Source organism: Strix uralensis, chromosome 1, assembly GCF_047716275.1.
Source record: "Strix uralensis isolate ZFMK-TIS-50842 chromosome 1, bStrUra1, whole genome shotgun sequence".
In the NCBI taxonomy this organism is placed as follows: Eukaryota; Metazoa; Chordata; class Aves; order Strigiformes; family Strigidae; genus Strix; species Strix uralensis.
In genome coordinates, this window is record NC_133972.1 from 21,309,546 (window position 1) to 21,328,628 (window position 19,083).

At 40.4% G+C, this 19,083-nt stretch overlaps 1 protein-coding gene across 1 annotated transcript in view; it reads left to right on the plus strand.

Annotated features, from left to right (window-relative positions):
- The window catches only part of GLB1 (galactosidase beta 1), a 50,811-nt gene extending 33,584 nt beyond the window's left edge, over window positions 1-17,227 (plus strand). Inside the window, exons 13-16 of the mRNA XM_074858996.1 lie at window positions 1,869-1,982; window positions 3,049-3,180; window positions 8,119-8,358; window positions 11,912-17,227. Coding sequence (XP_074715097.1) covers window positions 1,869-1,982; window positions 3,049-3,180; window positions 8,119-8,358; window positions 11,912-12,172 — 747 coding nt within the window. The 3' untranslated portion in view covers window positions 12,173-17,227. The remainder of the gene's footprint in view (window positions 1-1,868; window positions 1,983-3,048; window positions 3,181-8,118; window positions 8,359-11,911) is intronic.
- Window positions 17,228-19,083: the final 1,856 nt, after the last annotated feature.

A 19,083-nucleotide genomic window follows, 5' to 3' on the forward strand; every position in this document is an offset into this window, starting at 1 on the left:
TGAGGATTCCTTCAGTAGGCACGTTGCAGTAAAGTTTACTTGTAAAGTTTATTGGAACAACCCTCTGTGGTATTGCTCTTATGTCCAGTGTCGTGCGCCTTAGCTCAGCACAGAAGTAATAGTATTATAAAGATGTCCAGGATTTTTCCGTTGGAGACCTTTCCATATTCTACAGTGCTACAGTTTAGCACCTGAGATTTTCCTCTTTCTATGAATGTAGGTATCTCTGCTGTCCAGGCTTTCAACTTTATCTTTCTCCTTTCTGAAGTATTGATTTTCAGGTTCTTAAGAGATTTTTTTTTTAACCATCTTTCTTCGCTATTTATTTTCATTATTCTGTTTTTTCTTTTGGCCTCTCCCTACCCTCTATCAGGGTGGGCACAGTGGCTGAGACAGTGCTTCGTCATACAAGTTGGGGGGTCTGGAGATTGGGAAATGCAATCTGTTTGACACTTCTGTGGTCCTCCTACTTATTTATAGTCCTTTTCTTTTACTACATGTATGGTGAGGCAAGAGAATGCAGTGAGAGAAACCTTTGGGAGCAACCTCTTGGAGTTGTTGCAACCCACTGTCAAGGTCATTCACCATGCTGGTTAAGATAGGAAAAACACCTTTCTCTGCATTTTTCTGTGCCTTCTGCTGCCCACTCTCCCCTATGATCCCTGTCTGTCAGTCTCTGCATCAGTTTCCCTGTCAATTTTGGTGACTTTCCATATCTTCCTTCACAGTCAAAGATCTTTCCCTTGCTACTGCCGTACTCTGTCTTTCCATTAAGGTTATGTAACTCCTTGGTCACTTCTGTGCTGAATTTAGCAGAAACTGGAGCATGGGTGCTAATTGTCTGCAGCTAAAATAAACTAATTGGAATGTGATGCTGGTAGTCGCTGTGGGAGGGAGAAGAGCAGGGAGCAGTTCAGCAGATGCCTGGGATGCAGCACTAGTCAAGTAGGGGTTTGAAGCTAGATTTTTCTTTCCCAAGCCCAGCCCAGCTGTGAGAGAAGCTGCAGGTAGTATATTGTGGCTGGATGTAATTTCTAATGGCCTCCTGAGAGAAGAGGGCAGATGGTGGAGCTTCCTAGTATATTTTAATTTTATTTCTTTCCTTCCCTTGCTGCCCACCCACTCTTTCGGGTCACCTCATTGCAAATGTAATAATTATAGCAGAATGGAAATGGTTTACTCTCACTTCTTCCTGCCAGGGTTATGTTCTAATCCAAGTCTAGAATATAAATGGTTTTGTGGCTACTGAGTGAAAGAGACGATGCATTTTTTGACTTGTTTCTGATTTGTGTTTCACTTTGTGATGAGACCAAATCTAATGACTATGACTTTCATTTTTTCTTTCCTGATGGGGAACTTAGTGAAAAATATTCCGAAATGTTCCTGATGTAAGCCAGGTAGTTTTTAAAATAGGTGATACTGACTTGATGAATATGTCAATTTATGGGCACAGGGTGACAAGTGCACTTTCAAGTTTGTTATATGAACTCAATTCTGAAGGGATTTCCAGCTATCTTTTAATTGATTTTAATGAAGAAATAATACTGTTGGTCATTTACTGCTTTTTTTTTTATTGAGGAAATACCTTCATACCCAAGACCCTCATCTTTTAAAGTTATGTAAATATTCTGATGAAACATTTTAAAAATGAAGCTCTGTGGAATTTACACCCGTTACTTAAAGGTCAAAGTGAACTCTAATCTGAAGCTGGTATCTGTGATAGATGCTATCTGAAGTAAGTGAAAGTTAATGTTTCAGTCCAAGCGCATAGGCAGGAACGTGGGATATTTCTAATTCATGACCTGAATTGAAGCTACAGAATGACTTGGTTCATTAATCTGTTGTTTTTTTTTTTTTTCTTTTCTTAGTATTTTGGGTTTGTACTGTACAGAACTACGCTTCCAAAAAACTGTACGGAGCCCACACAGCTGTCTTCACCTTTAAATGGAGTCCATGATCGTGCCTATGTCTCTGTCGATGGGGTAAATAGTGTTTGCTGGTATTCATTTCTGCCATGAGCGGCCTTCACGAAAGTCATGGATACAGTCCACCTTTTTTTTTTTTTTCTCCTTTCTCCAGCTAACTTTATTGGATAATCTTATTTAATCAGATGAAGAAAGTAAGGAAGCACACAGTGGATTTGTACTAAAGGTTCATATTTGTATTTCAGAAAATACACCTGTCTGTTATGTCTAAGGAAAATGTAATTGTTTCCATTTTTGAGATACTTGAATGTTGATACAGAGTCATGACTTAAGTAAAAAAAAGAAACAACCTAGAAGAAGGGTTTACTTGCAGGTTCATGAAATATGTTAATGATATGGTGGCTTTCTACAGTGTTTCCATAGATTTTTCTTTTTTTTATTTTTCTCCCTTGTTTTTTTTTTCCTTTTGAGGGTGGGGTAAAGTGGAAGCCTGAACCTATGTCTTACCTTATGAATCTGGCTTATGACCGCAAGTTTAAAAAAAAAATAAAGCAGCTTATTGTACAGGATGTGAACTTTTATCTGTCTTCTCTTATGCAGGGTTTTGTTCCTGCTTAATGAGAATTACTATCAATTCATGGACTTTGATAGCCTGTTTTTAATTAATCTTTGACCTGCGTTGACTCTCATCACCTTTATGTCCAGGTCAAACTCTTCTTTATGTTGTGGGAATGGAAATAAATAAAACTAAATATTGATGCAAGCTTAATTAGAAGATGAAGCCCCTTTTAATCACTGATACTGCCAAAATCTTTTCAGTGACAAGACTAAATTTGAGAACTTGCTTTTTGTGAATCAGGGGCATCAAAAACCAGTAGTATTCTAACAGCCGAGTTAGTTGAAATCAGCTAAGGAAAGAGGTGGTGTCAGAAAAATGCTGCCTAGTAGCACATCCAGTTGATGTAGTGAAATGTGAATATTGACATAGCAGCTTTTTTGTGTGTGGAAATTTTTTTGTTTGTTTCCTTTGTCCTTTCTTTTTTCATGCAAGTTGAAGAGACAAGTAACAGGGTTTTGTTTGTTTTCAATAATCGTTTTCTTCCTCTTGGTGTAATTCATATAGGTTCCTCAAGGTGTCCTTGAAAGGGACAAATCACTTATGATAAATATAACTGGGATGGCTGGAGCAAATCTGGACATCTTGGTAGAGAATATGGGCCGAGTCAACTTTGGTAGATACAATAATGATTTTAAGGTAAGTAAAATCAACTGAGTTACTGGATTGTGGTGGCTTTTCCTCTTTTCCACAGGTTAAAAAGAAACTAGTGGGTTACAGCGAAAAGATCAGGCTTACACAGCTGTAATTTTACCTCAAAATATAGCTACTCACTAGTTTTCATATGAGTTTTTCCAGTCACCAAAATCAACGTGGAATTCAAAACTGACAGACGTCTTTTAAATCTTTTTGTTGGTTCACTTATGTTAGTCAGAGTGTCGCCCACAAGACTTTCAGTTTGAGTTGAATCTGCAGCTAACATTTTAAAATGTGCAGAGCTGTTTGGATCAACTCCAAGAATGGGTTGGAAATCGTTCTAGATCTTGGTTGTACTTCGAGGTGTGTGAATCCGAGGGTTGTATGTGTGTGTGTGTGTGTGTGTATATGTGTGTATATATATATACACACACACTTTTGTATCTCTCTCCATGCCCCGTTTCATTTGTCAGCAGCATACCCTTGCAGTATTTTCAGTGTGGCTAGGAAAGGCTGTTTCATGGGTGCTTTACCATGCAAAAGTGCCAGTTCGGGCTTGGAGTGATCAGGTGTTAGAGATAATTATTAGAAAGCTTCTGAATGCTTCTGGGTTCATGCTATACTTTGTGACTGTTACCTCCCTGCATGAGTGGCTGTGGTGGGTTGACCTTGGCAGGCCACCAGGTGCCCACTAAGCCACTTTATCACTCCTACTCCATCAACAGGTCAGGGGGAGGAAATGCAATGAAGGGTTCGTGGGTTGAGATAAGGACAGGGAGATCACTCAGCAATTACTGTCACGGCCAAAACAGACTCGACTCGGGGAAATCAATTTATTGCCAATTAAACAGAGTAGGATAATGAGAAATAAGAACAAATTTTAAAACCACCTTCCCCCCCAGCCCTCCCTTCTTCCCAGGCTCAACCTCACTCCCAATTCTTCTACCTCCTCCTCCCGAGCAGCACAAGGGCATGGGGAATGGGGATGTGGTCAGTTGATAACATTTCATCTCAGCTGCTTCTTCCTCCTTGCACTCTTCCCCTGCTCCAGCGTGGGGTCCCACCCACAGGAGCGAGTTCTTCATGAACTACTCCAGCGTGGGTCCCTCCCACAGGGTGCAGCCCTTCAGGAGCAGACTGCTCCAGCATGGGTCCCCCATGGGGTCACAAGTCCTGCCAGCAAACCTGCTCCAGTGTGGGTTCCTCTCTCCATGGGTCCACAGGTCCTGCCAGGAGCCTGCTCCAGCACAGGCTTTCCAAAGGCTACAGGTTTGTTCAGGGCTCATCCACTCGCTCTAGTGTGGGGTCATCCACAAACTGCAGGTGGAGATCTGCTCCACCATGGACCTCTGTGGGCTGTGGGGGGTCAACCTGTATCACCATGGGTTGCAGGGGAACCTCTGCTCTGATGCCTGGGGCACCTCCTCCCCCTCCTTCACTGACCTTGGTGTCTGCAGGGCTGTTTCTCTCCCATTTTTCTTACTCCTCTCTCACAGTTGCTACACAGTTTGGGGTTTTTTTACCCTTTCTTAAATGCATTATCACAGAGGCAGTACCAGTGTCACTGATGGGCTCAGCTTGGGCCAGCGGTGGGTCTGGTTTAGAGCTGATTGGAACTGCCTTTGTCCAACATGGGGGCCGCTTCTCACATCTTCTCACAGAAGCCACCCCTGCAGCCCCCCTGCTACTGAAACCTCGCCGTGTAAACCCAACACAGTGGAGGTGCCACTAATGTAACACTAGGAAGAGCAGGGGCAAAAAGGAAACTTTTCTGGTTTTAGATTTAATGGGATCCCCAGTGCTTTGTGATATTTGCTAGAGAGAAGTGCTGTAGAAGCCAGTTTTGGGTTGCGTTTGTGCTGTGTTCAGTGTCACAGCACGCTATTTTTTCAGTTTTCTATATTATGAGAGCACAAGTAATAATGAAATAATTACAAAGCTTTACAATTAAGAAGAGATTTGCAGCCCCCTAACTGCTAGATTTGACTTGGCCTAAATAGATTTGGTGGTGTTCTTTCAGAAAGCTTGTCAAATGTTTAATGACTGCCCAGATTAATAGTTGTCTGGTGCCTTTTGGTGCTAGGGTGATGCCAGGTATATTAGAAGCTCCTGTTTCCTCTCAACCTAAATTCTGTCTGTGATGGGTGTCTCAGAGCAGAATTAATACTTGTCCAAAGTGTTTATTGGTTAATTTGGATGAAAGAGCACGAGAAGAATAAACGTCACAGGAAAGATGTGCTGGAGCAGTACCATTTAGTTATCAAGCAAAGACATGTGTGTGAGGAAGTAGAATTTTTTTAAGGTTATAAGTAGGGAAAAAATAAACTCAAGTGTGAATGCATCTTCACTAGCCTCGTTGATGAGACCACAAGCTCTGGTCAAGTTTGGGCTTTTTAGAGAATCTAGTTCAGTCATAAGTCATAGACTGGGAAGAGACTTGCAAGATCACCAGTAGGCAGAAACTCCCACTCTCACACTTGTGTTTTGCTGCCGTGAGTTGTTTGCATTGTTGAAGGAGGATATATTGGTTATGATTAAGCAGCATAGAAGAATTGAAGCTGAGACTTTGTTTAAAGGAGTCTTAACTGACCAGTTACCTTAAGTGTGTTGTGGTGAGGATTTCTGGGTATATCTCCAAGTATGCTAAGACTCTAGTTAAGGCAAAACAATATAACACTCAGCATTTTCTAAACTGGTAGCCTACAGGCTTTCACCACATTGAAAAGCAGTTTCCCCGCGTTACATTTTGGAAAGCATGCAGTTCTTCAAATCCCAATTAGAACAAGCTAAATACATGTGGAAACTTTTAGGATGTATGAAAACCTCTGAATTAAAAGCACCAGCAACTGAGGCTTTTCTGTGCTTGTGGCGTACAAATTCAGTGGGTAGCAGTAGTGACAACTCTGTTCATACTGTCTTTTCAAGGTACCTTGCCTTTATCTGAGTAGCAGGAGAGGGCAGCTAGTTCATGTCTTTTGCCTTCATGTTGAGGCAGCAGAAATGTGGTGTTTATTTATTTAATAACAGACCAGGTGATAAGGAAACCTATGTGCTTAGTGCTAAATAAAGGTAACAGCGAGTTGGAGATTGAATTAGGGAGGTGTTCAGTGTTGTGGTTGAGCTGAAATTCACACTTATACCAGGGTTTCAACCTTTTAAAGATTTAAGAGTGAAAGCAAGTTTAATAGATGTACATTGTGAGAATAATCCTCTAAAAGCAGGATCCTTCCATGTAGAGAAGGCAACCTTTCTTGGGTAGCTTTGGAATATGTGCATTGCTTCTTCTCAGAATCCCTCATTCATGCTGTTCTTTCTGTTGATTTTGAAAACTGGGAATAGTTACACCTTGGGTTTTAGATATTTTGTGCTTTCAAAAATAACTTCAGGGGAAGAGGTTACTACCTCATGGAACCTCGCATTTTTAAGCAAATAGAATAGCTTTTCTGGGTTTTGTTTGACTGGTCTTTTTATCACTTTTTTTGAGTTTGAAATAGAACTAGGCATCTAGCTTTTGGGAAGGAATCTTAAAAGGATTTTGGTTTTAAAACATCCTGCTGATCTAAGTCTTGTTGTTGAAAGACACAAAGGAAGGAAGAGTGTGGTTTCTGTTTTTTCTATTTTTTTTCACATGCTCACTGCCACCTATAACTTTGTTTTACTTGGAAAATTTATATCCTTATCTGGACTGTTGAATATGCATTCTTATGCAGACCAAAGTAAGAATGCTTAGGCATTTCATGTCACTTGAAAACACACTGTTTGTAGTGCCTAAAGGTGGGCTTAGGGAGGCAGGTTAGAAAGTTTGGTCTAAAGTTATGTTGCATTACTTCAGTTCATTGCTACACAGAGTAAAGTCTAGGTTGTATAGAAAAATTTTGCCACTTAACTCTGCAGATATTTTATTTTGATATAAGTTCCTGTTCTGTAAAGTGGGCATCTAGGTAAAGGAAGAGAAAACCAATTAGTGCTTGTACCGATGATGAGGCTTGTGAAGTCAGTGTAATGCTTATTAGACATCAGAACAGGCACATGATATAGTATCAGCCTTCTGAGGCCATCGAAAATGTGGTTTTGCTTGTTCCTGTTTGACATACGGTGTTTGCAAGAGAACTTAAGTTGCACTGAAAAACAGCTTCTATGCAGGGTCTGTTCAAGTGATTATATGGCTGTAGCAGCGTTGGTTTAAAATCAACCCCTTGCATTGTACTGAAACATCGCTTTAGAAACTATTACTACAACACAATTAGGATGCGTGCAGGAGTAACTTAATGTTCCTTACGCTCTTCTTAAATCATGACTTGAGCTTGTTTTTGCATTTGTTGTGCGAGTACCCTGGTGTGCTGCACACATGGTGCCATAGAAATGAAACAGGACTCTGGGCTCGAAGCTGACTGTAAGCTTAAAGTATTTCACTGAATCAGGGTCACAAAGCATGTGCCTTGATTTTGTGATACTGTATGTTAGCTGTAGAAGATTTGTAGGAAGTAAATACTGCTTTTTCTGCTATTGTTCAGGTTAATGTCTTGGGTTAGTGACTCAGTGTTACCAGATCTCTTGATGGTATCTCAGACTTACGATATTGCATGCTTTTTCCCCTTTTTGTTAAGCCCCAGGTTTTGGAATCATGTTCACATTAGAGCAAAACAGAAATTTTCACAGTTACAGGAAGAAAGTTTGAAAAAATCATGGGCATCAGTGAAAGCTCAAAACTTTGAAGAGGAACAGATCTTTCACAGAGAATAAATGAAACCCTTTATTCTTCACAAAAGCTTATAACTTGAAGACCAGATGCTTGTTTTTTTTCATACACAGATTGGCAGCTGTTGCAAGTGCTTTGATTCAGTTTTTATTCCTGACTGATTTATAGTTCCAGCCAAATAACTTCAATAACATGAAGCTAATTATGTTGTATTTTGGGTTTATTTTTTTTCTTCCTCCTAGGGTCTAGTTTCAAATTTAACTCTTGATCAAGATACACTTGTTGAATGGGAAATCTATCCTCTAGACGTAGATGGAGCAGTGAACCATGACATTAATGGCCACCTTGATCGACCAGAGAGATGTGTTGGCAATCCACAGAGTTATGAAGCACCTACTTTTTACACTGGTAGACTTTCAATTCCTGGAGGGATTCCAGACTTGCCTCAAGACACTTATGTCAAGTTTCCTGGCTGGACAAAGGTACAACTTTTTGCTGTAAAATCTTGAAGTCCACTCAGAAAGCTACTGAAACTTCCATGGACAGTCAAAGTACACCTCTCTTGCATAAGTAGAAGTTGGTTGTAGTGGTGAGGTGTCTCAAATATATTCAAACGACTAGGAAATGGATTCCTTGCTTAAAGTGAATCTGGAGATAAACCATTAAGAGAAGGGAAACATATATTCAAAAGATACATGGTATTGGTCTAGAGAGGAGAGCATCACAAAAAACCCAAACCCCTTTGTTTTTCAACAGTGAGAAAGATGAACTGTCAGGCTGTTTAGAAATGCTGCATTTCTTTGTGGGTTTTTTGTCTTGAGATGTGGAGCAGAAACAGCTTTTTGGAGGGAGACAGTGAATATATGTCTTGAGATAAAACAGTTTTTTATTCTGGAAAAAGTGAGATGTCACAGGACACTTTCCTGATTATATTAATGGATTAAAAGTAACTAAGAACATATTTACAGTGCTGTGTGAGGAACTGTGGATCCTGTAACAAAGCATAGAGAGTGTTGGACATGACTGCTGGTGCTGTACCCATAGATACTGGTCCAGTGAATGGAAGATGTTACTACTTGTCTCCCGGAGGTTACCTGTAACTGGACTGAATGGATCAGAGAGCACTGCCATGAGAAGTTTGTGGGCAGATGTCCATTAATGGGAACTTCTCATAGGGCTGGAGCATAGCTAGAGCTGCAGAGTGTGTTTTTTCACAGTGCCATGTTTGAAACAGCCAGCATGCAGAATGGGTAAGGACCAGCTCAACCAGTTAGTGGGAGGCACAGAGAGCAGAATGTATGCACTGAAGTGCCACTCGTCTTGGAGGCCTAAACATTTAAGTCCAGGCTTCAGGGAAGTGCCTGTGATAGTGTTAGGGAGCAAAATTATTCCTTTCCGAAACAATTAATTTACTGCTATTAAAATAGTGTAGGAGAAGGAGTTGCTGGTGATCTATCTACAGTATTGTAGTGGTTAAAGCACTTCCCAATATGCAGAAGACTGATTCATTGTAAGCACTTAGTGTTTCTGGCACTGAACTTGGATGAGGAAGCCTGACTTAGTCCCTGTTCCTGTATATGTGCACATCTTACACAATCACCAAATAAAATCCAAAAATAGCTCTTTGCACAGGAACTGGAATCTGAGACTTTTACAGTAAATTCTGTGAACCCATGAAAACATGTAGTTCTGATGATGGTCCTGCCTTTGCATATTAAGATAAGGAATATGGCTTGCTGGACAGCCTGGAAGGAAGGGTGCAGCATTAACAGTCATGACCTGTGTTGTAGCTTGCTTGCCTTCAGTGGTTTTTAATCCCTTAACCATTAATAAAACCTCCACCCTCACTTGAGGAAGCATGATGCCCTTCAGCATGCATGCACCTGGTTATATGGTTAGATTTGTCAGACTTTTTTTCTTCAACAGAAAAGAGGATTTGGAGTTAGGACTGTTCTTGATTTCTGTGGAATCATGAGCTGTAGTTGCTGACACTGTCACAGGAAGTCTTGTTACTGCAGATAGAAATCCCCCTCTCCTTTATTTTGTCTAGGGCATATTTATTGGTAGTGTGTATAGTGTCATGATTTGCTGGTTTAGGGCATACAGATTCCTGACCGTGCAGTCTTTAGAAGCTGGACCGTTAATAAGGACGGTTTGGAACTGAGATATTAACTTCATAGCTTTACTGGAAAAATGAGTTACAACAAGTGACTAAGATCAGAAACAGAGACCTGTCTGATTGTATCTCCTGCATTAGAACACTAATGCGGTTGATTCCTACAGTAAACTCCTACTTCCCACAGGGTTACGGTCACTCTCTATAGTAGGTAGGCTACTGTCGAGTGCGTACACCCACTAATTCATCTTGGGTGTGGGGAGATTGCATTAATGCCATATTTTCTGCTAAAACTGCTACAGAAGCAAAGTAGTGAGCTTGAATAAATAGCTCTTTTCTTGCCTTTTAATACAGCAAAAACAAGCCACAAAGCAAGATAAAGTTGATTAAAAAAAAAAAAAGGAAAAAAAAAGTTTGAGGTCAAAGTTTATTAACACCTTGGCAGAGCTGTGCAAGATAGGATCTTGTACCACGGAAGTGGATACAGAGCTGAAATAACTCACCTGCATTTGCAAATGTACCAACTCCTTATAAAATTTCTTTTGTGAGTTTCATAAAATTTGTTTTCATAAGTTCTTGAAAAAGAAAACACAAGGAAAACACCCCCAAACCAGCTTGAACAGCAATACTCACTGTATTACAATTGTGCTTCTTAAGTCCTTTAAAGTATTATTCTGATTTCAACTGTCCCAGACAGTTTTAGAAATTACTATGTGCAGTAAAAGTCCTTACTTTCCACTGATTCAGACTATTTTATTATTTTTATCAGTGTACATCAATACCATGAGTCAGTTTGGTTTTCCTCTATATTTTGGTTACCAAAGGTCAAAGCAAGAAGGAAAACACAGATGCAGTTATCTATTCCCATCACTTTTCTTGTCCACTGAACTCTTGTCTGACATATGGTAAAAGGACACTTAGGAGGAGTAAAAGCAGATTATTTGTCCAAATCAGCTGTATATCCTCCCTTCTGTCTTGCTTAATAATCCAAGATTCAGCTCAGCTTAGTAGGAGTCTGTTTGCAGTTTTACTAAACGTTCTGCAGCTCACCAATTATAGACTTTTGGAAAAATCCACATTTGTGTCACTTCAGCGTGTCGATTTTGTGGTGTATAAATAACTTCTTTTTTCTTTTTCCCCTTGCCCAATTTTGTTTTATCTTTTGAACTTAATGTATTTATAATGTTAGAACAGTATTTTGAACTAGGGTTTCTGGCCACCTCCATGATAAAAAGTTTAAAGAGTTTGTATGCGAAGTTAACTACAATTTCATTGACGTTAAATTAATGCTAGCAGACCCTCAAAGATTTTAATGGTTGTAGGTAACTACAACAAAATACGGTACTCTTGTGCAGTGTGATTTCACAAGTTCTTTTGTTGACTAAGCTATCATAAGTATAATAGACATCTGCATTTCTTATGTCTAGACAAGCTGTATCTTTTTCATGAAATCATGCAACAGGAAGGGACTACCGAGATAGTATAGTCTTACAGTTGTGCAGAGATCCACAACAGAATTAAGATCTGCTTTTTTTCTTTTGTGAGTTCTTTCTCCTTTTAACATTCAGCTTCAAGCAAATACAATTTTCAGGTTTGTTTTGGTCTTAAACTTGGTGCAAAATTCAGTGCCAGGAACCTGCAATTCTGTTTTTCTAAGCATTGTCATATTTGAAATTACTGCAGTATTTGACCACTTTCTTTTTAAATATTAATGTTGACTTTAACTCATCAGGGAATTTAGGTTCTTTTGACTGTCATTAGCATTTTCTTGAACAGATTTTCTATCCTTGTGTTCTGTCAAACTGAAAGATGGAGGAAATTCAGTTACTATGTGAAGAGCGTTATGCTTAAAGCTATTTTGTCATTTGATCTCTGTCAAATTAATAAAATTTAATTATTTTTTCTTTCTTTCTTAACAGGGGCAGATTTGGATCAATGGCTTTAATCTTGGTCGCTACTGGCCGGCCCGTGGTCCTCAGTTGACTCTTTTTGTTCCAGGGAATATACTCGTTTCATCAGTGCCAAACAATATAACAGTGTTGGAGCTGGAGCATTCTCCTTGCAGCACCCAGGCGTGCGAGATAGAGTTTGTAGACAAACCTAATATCAATGCAACCACACAGTATGAAAATTATGCCCCCCAACTCTTTGTTAGAGACATATGGCTGAACCATCTATAACGATTTGAGTATTTCCTTATTTCCCCTGCACTTTGTTTCCCTTTCCCTCAAACCATACTTTAGTTTTTAAAGACTCAAGTGTTAATCAGTAAGTTGTTTAGCTGAGGCAACTTTTTAAGCTCTAGGACCTCTTTTTTTTTTTTTTAATATATTTGTCAGAGTTAAATACTGAAATTCTCTTAAAAAAAATAAAAGCTGTAGCTTTAGAATTTGCCTTGGACTGTGAAATTGAACTCAACTGGAAGGTGATGTTTACATCAGTCTGGTAAAAATGTAGTCCTTGTAGGCTGCTTACATTACAGAAACCCTCTTACACTTTCATTTTTTTACCATGTTTTGCAACTGGAGAGGAGCCTGCAAAAGACTTGCACAGTCTTGCTAGCTTGCTCATTTTACTCATGTGGACTGGTAGGTCAGAGCTGCCAATAGACTAGACACTTTCATCTGACTGTATCACCTGGTTAGTGTCAATGGCATTTTAGTCTGAATGGACTCACTGCCAATGTTGAGTGGACCTCATTTTTTTTTTCATCTCCGTGCAAGTGACCTTGGAAAATTTTCCATTGGTTTCTTACGGGAGCAGTGAGAAGAGCTGTGGAAGAGAGCACTCAAATGCAAGCTGGTCCAAACAGCAGTAACGTGGAGAGGGACCTTGTAGTCTGCATCTGTCCCGTCTCGGAAAGCGAATTTACTGCTTCCCTTCTGCTATCTCTGAAGACTTTAAGTAAATTGATAAGTACAAGGACAAAGGTAAAATTTAGGCTGTTTTGGTTGGGCCATAGGCTCTGATTAGCCTGTCTGCAGAATGTAGTCTTAAAATGAGCCATTTTTCCTTTAATGGATCCTTTTTGGTTTTGTGGTTTTGGTTTTTTTTAAAGGACCTAGAGTACCTGGTTTTCATAGGCCAGCACCTTGGAAGTGGAAGACTTTAATTTAAAGAACTTTAATTCTTTTTTAGTCATTAATTCACATCTTCTGTTTTGTTCCAGTAAACTGATGATCTTTGTAAGTGCCTGATACTTGCAAAGATGCACAATCTCTGTCAGTAAAGCTGACTTTCAACAGCAGACAGAATCTTCTTTTGATTCTTATGGTTTTCATGTCAATCATGCAAACTCCTTGGTGAGATTTAAACAGCAAAAGATTAAGGTGTTGGAATCAAGTATTTTCATAATCTGTGGTTTCTTCCTTTGATTTTTGTCTGACACTATTAAAATGGTTCTTTAAAGATTAAATCTTTCCTCTGTGTGTTTGAGAAGGAAAAAGGAGAGGGGGAAGAGTTATGAGCAGTTACAGTATTAAGGGAGAAATGAGGCTGTAAAGTCTTTATGAATACGGAGTTATTCTTGTTGGTGTCTCATCTGTTTACAATGTTATGAAGATGTGTGCAAAGTAAAGCAAAACAAATTAGCTGTCATGGGCTGTATGGACCCTGGAGGTGCCACCCTTTTCTGAGATGGCCAGTGTAAAAATCTGACTCTTTCTTCTCAGCTGACGAGGACTGATACTGTCACCAGAGGAGAGTGTGAAAAGGAGCATCACTCGCTTAAGTGTCTACATCTCTGCTATGTGTTTGACGTATTTGGGCTTTCAAACCAGACACGTGCAGTTCATCTGGGCCAGAGAGGTTCAACTCTTAAGTTCTCACCTCAAGTGCAAAGTCTAATGGCTAGAGGCTGTGTGTTCAGTACCAGACATGCTTCATTATTGGAACAAAATGGTCTGCTCTGACCCCAGATTTTATTTTTGTTGGCATCATCCATATGCAGACCCCAGAAAATGCTCTGCAAGAAGTTTATTGTGAAGTATTAATTACCTCAGAGAGGCCTTGAAAAGAAGGAATGGAACAAAATTAGTTTCATACCAGTTGTGGGGTTTGTGGCTTGGAGTGTGCAGAATGACAGTACTATTTATATTTTTACAACAGCTGAGTTCTTTAACAGCCAGGAGTATTTTTATTTTTCTGGCAGTTAGTGTTGTGAGGGGAGTGGAACCCCTGGCTCTCAGTCTAACTTCATTTCCTTTTACATTTTACTTGTGAAAATGTAGTGTAATCCATGAGACTTCACTTTTTGCCATAACTGTGTAATATTACAAGCAGAAGGGCTTTGCATCAAGGATTACAAATATGTATCTGGTTAGATATAAGAATAACAAGAACAACATGGAAAAAATGGGCTTAAAGCTTTTGAAGTAGCGCTCTAGATAGCTTCATTAACACACCTGTCTATTTACTGCTTTCAATGAAGTGATCTCTTGCCTACAGTAAGGAACTGAAAGTTGGGGCCCTGATTCCTATTCCTGGTTTGCCTATGTGAAAACACTGCTAGAGGTGGCCAAGTGGTGCAGTATGTATTTGAGTATGCAGAAGGGAGGTCTCTGTGACAAGAGGCCTTCAGAGTACAGCACTACCAAGAAGAACCTGTTGCCACTTACTGCTGCTTTACCCAAGGATGCACCTGTGGGTGCTGTGGCAGGGTGTTCTGCCCTGCCCATGCCACACACCGGGTCACTGTGCCCGCATCACTGCTGCTACTACATGGCAGGGACTTACTCTAGGTTTCTTAGCCTTGGCATGCAGTCCTCCTGGGACTGAGTATGTGATACAAAATGGGACAGCTTGGCATTTACTCCTTTGTAGTCTCGAGCAGGTTAGTTATTTTAACCTATCCTCAAATGTAGTTCTGCAGCTGTGTCTGGGGGCGGAAATGAAATCAGAATGAAACCTTCTGATTGAGGACAAATTCACAGGAGAAGAGGGACTGTGGGGAGATAGCTGTCTCACCTTGACCCAGTGGTGAAGGTACTGGTGGGTCTAGTTTCAATTTGGTTTTGAAGGGCATGGTGTGAAAACATTGCCAGAACCCTGGCAAATATCTGTGGTGTGGCTGTGTGATCTGTTCCAGATGCTGAAGCTCAGTGGGGTGGTCTGTCTTGTGAAGCCTGCTGCCTTCTGAAGGCATGGCAAGAAGGAATGTTCCTAATGTTAAAATTGTGGCTCCTCAAATCCTGCTGCCTGTCCTTGGGAATTTGCAAGCACGTTGCTGACACAGCAGCTGAATAGTGGGCACAGTATTCTGATTTTGGTGGACCAGTGCAAACCTGGTATTTAGTCAAAATCAGTCTGTAAGAAGCGGAGATTTTACACTGGTCCCATCTGGAAGGTAAGTGTGATCTTTGCAATTCTGTAGGGGAGTGCTGTTTGAAATCTGCCTGTAAAGTGTGCTGTAGGGGTCAATTTAGCACAGATTTTTTTCCAGTCCTGGAGTGGGGTTTGTAAGCTTAGACTGTAATCCTGCCTATGCATGAAGGAAGGCCTTTAAATGGGATTACTTGGGATGAATGAGCAAGTAGGTGAACATGAACTGGTAAACAGTGTATACTATATGGTTGAATTCTCTTTCTTAACCTATGCATGGAACTACCCTTTCCCTTATATTCATAATGTACCTTCCTTAAATCTTGATCAAAATTTCATAATCCCCAAATCACAGGGTTGAGACTTGACCTTGTCCATACCCCTTTAGACTCCATGCCCTTTGTAATTCCCCTGTCTCCAGGCTCTCCCATCTCTTTGGGGGCTTCACAGTGCCTATGGTTTTCTTCTGCAGTTTTTTGCTGAAATTCTCATATATTTGCACAGTTTGAATGTTTGGAGGAGTCTAAGTCTAGAAATAAACCTCTTGACTGGATAGCAAACACTATCCACCTGACAAATACATGTCAGGTGTTCAGAAATGGCAATTACAGAAGAAGAATCCAGTGTCTAACAGTGTGCTCTGAAGGAGGTGGTACTGCATTGTCCAGGCTGAGAAGGCGACCTGTTAACAAAACCCTAAGTTTGGACTGTGAGGGGAAGGAATCTACTCTCTTTGAGTGGACTTGGTCACTCTGATATAATCGGATGGCTGACTAGGCTACTGCAGTCCTCTTGTATTCTCATTTTGGATATATTGAAATCACTGGGGACAACAGTATCTCTGTGTAAAATGAATATTCTGACACTTTTCCTAGGAGGCTGTTCCTGGAAATCCATCCATATTTGAGCAAATAGCTCGCAGTGCTTACAGATCCTAACCTGAGCCTCTGACAGAAGCTTGATTATTTACTGGTCGTTGTCTCTGTATCAGCAGGAAACTACTTGAGAATGTTTTTCTGTTACTTGCCTTTGCAATCATGCATCTTCTTCCCGTTTTTGCTTGCAAATGCTCTAACGTAACTTCCCAAAGGAACTGCTGTTTGATGTGCAGTCCCCACATTTTCTCTTTAATCTGTTCTTTTATGTATCTTTTCCAGATGGCAGGCACCATTTTAACAGATAATACAAGATAAAAGGTTTGTGAGATGGTCTAGCCCTGTGCTGCTCTACCCTAAGCCAATGTCATCTGTATCTAAAGTATTCCCAGTGCGTTTAACCTGTTCTTCAAAATTTCTTGTGATGGGGACTCCGGGCTTCCCTAGGCAAGCTATTCTAGAGTTTACTGTTAGGAAAGTTGTCAACCGCTAACTGAAGTTAAACTGAACTGCTAACATATGTAAGCCAATTATCACTTTGTCCACAGCTGACGCAAAGTATATCTTTGTGCTCTGAGACTGTTTTGTGTCCTCTCTGTTATCATCTTACCTCACTGATAGACTGGATTTACAGACATTTTAAGAGGTGCAGAGCAACATAGAGAAGACTCAGCAAGGATTTGAAAGGGTGACCAGGTCTTGAATGACCTGATCCAGGTGTTGCAGCAGCGTTTTGTTTTGTTTTTTTTTTTTTTTTTGAAAGAGATGACTGAGTTGCAAGAAAGCTGTCTTGCAGGTCAAGACTTAAAAGCATGGTAGCCAGACTCAAGGTCCTGGCTGGAAGATCGTGTGACAAAAGGAACTGGAAGCTACAGAAGAATGGGGTCTGCTTTAATGGTTCTTCAATGAGAAGGCAAAACCAGGCAGGAAGAAATGATCTTGGGACTTTATGCAAAGGGCTGAATAGGAAAATGTTGGAAAAAGATGCCACAAGGATCTTTGTCATGCTTTTGCTGAATAAAGTGTGTATGTTTAAAAATCTCTTTTCAGAAGATATTTTCTGTTGCTTGCTATGTTATCAAAGATGTGAGTAGTGAACCAGAGTCCCCAGGTTTGGGGGAAGTCTTGAAAGTGTATGTTACCTACAGGAGGTTTCAGAGAACCAGTGCTTGTTTGAGGCCCTTGGTAATGCAATCCCCTTTCAGTAGGCTGTATGGGCTTTGTGGCCAAGGAATTGGGAATGTATTTAAGAATTCCTGTTTTGGGCTTTAGCACATACACCTGTCCTTCAGGAGCCAAGTATATATAGGACTCCAGGGTCATAGGAAGGTCCCACTTTTAATTCTGTAGTGTTGTAATGGGAAGCACAGTCTTACTCATGAAACTCCCCAGTGCACGTTCACAGCAGACTCCCTGCAAGCATCATGATAAGATTGCTATCTTGCACTTTGGTGATGTACTTGCAACTGCTTGACCGTAATTTAGCCTTTTTAAAATTTTTTGGTAGACATGGGGCAGGGGAAAAAAAGACTCCCTAATGGAACTGGAAGTTGAGTTTGAAACTCCAATAGAAGGGGCCTTTGTTAAGTACAGCGGATTTGTTGAACACTGGTGCAAATCCAGTACGGTTTGAAAGGATTTTTCTGTTAAGTTTCCTTATTCATTGTAAGTGTATGCACTATTTTCTTTAAACTTGGTGCTTCTGTAGGGCTCATGCTTTTATGCTAATATTAACTGAGAATTTTCAGTGTTGTCTGTGGTTGTGGGCCAGAATCTCACAAATCTGAGCACAGTGTGGGGAAATGCCTAACAATTGAGGGTTATCCCTCTAATGCTACAGCTAAGAAATTATTATTCTCTGTTCCTGTTTCATTCTTCCTTAAGTCTTGCTGCTTCTTCCTCTCATACTAGGGAAGTCTTATGTGTTGAGAAACTAAAAAAATTTCCTTTCTCTGTCTCTGATTGTCTGAAGTGGAGTTGATCTCCACCCCTTCCACCTGTCAGTCATTAGTTTGCAAGCGGGATGAAGATGCTTTTGCTTCCAGCTTGCTTATGCCTTTCTCCTTTCTTTCAAATCACATTCAGAGGTTCCTTTTCGCAAGTCCCACAAATTTTGGTCAGCTGCACAGAGTGAACACTTTTTATGGATCTTTAGTCTAAATTTAGCCAGAAATCTCCCCTGGTTGAGGGCTTCTGCAATAGCACTCCCCAAACCACTTGCCTTGGGAGGTGAATGGCTGTGTGTTGTGTGTGGTGGGTGCAGAATCTGGATGTGTTCCTGCGCTACCGGTGAAGGGGCCTTCTGAAGCATAGGTAGAATTGTTGAGGAGAAGGAGGAAAAGAAATGGAAAACTTACTCTTAACCTTCCTCATGCCCTGTCTGTTGCTGAGCTTTAGGCTGTAACCTTTCTCCTGTTTATTGAAAATGTTAGTTGCTGTTTTCACAGCAGGCACATGTGGGATAAGAAGGAAGCTGCACAGAAGGAAAGTTTGCACTCCCTTCTTGCCTCCTCCATGTTAGATTTTTATTTCCAGATATTTAAACACCCCACTGTACCAGGAAGGCTTCCCAGACTTTAGGCTCTGGGAGATGGATCTGGATCCTTCACACACTCTACATACTTTATTTCAAGCTTTCTGACTTTTTTTCCCCCTCAGTTTTAGGATGTGGTTTGTATTATTCATGAATAGCTAGATCCGGTGCACGGAAGAACCTGAGAACCTACTACTGAACTCATGAGGGGTTAGCATGATTTCCTGCAAAATTTTGTCAAAGCTGTGACCTGCTACTGTGCATTCCTATGTTGATCTTTTGGTCCTTTGATCCAGAGCAGACTTCAAAAGCTGAAGTTAAAACAATGTGAGTTTTTTGGACTACAGCCAAACATAGACACTTG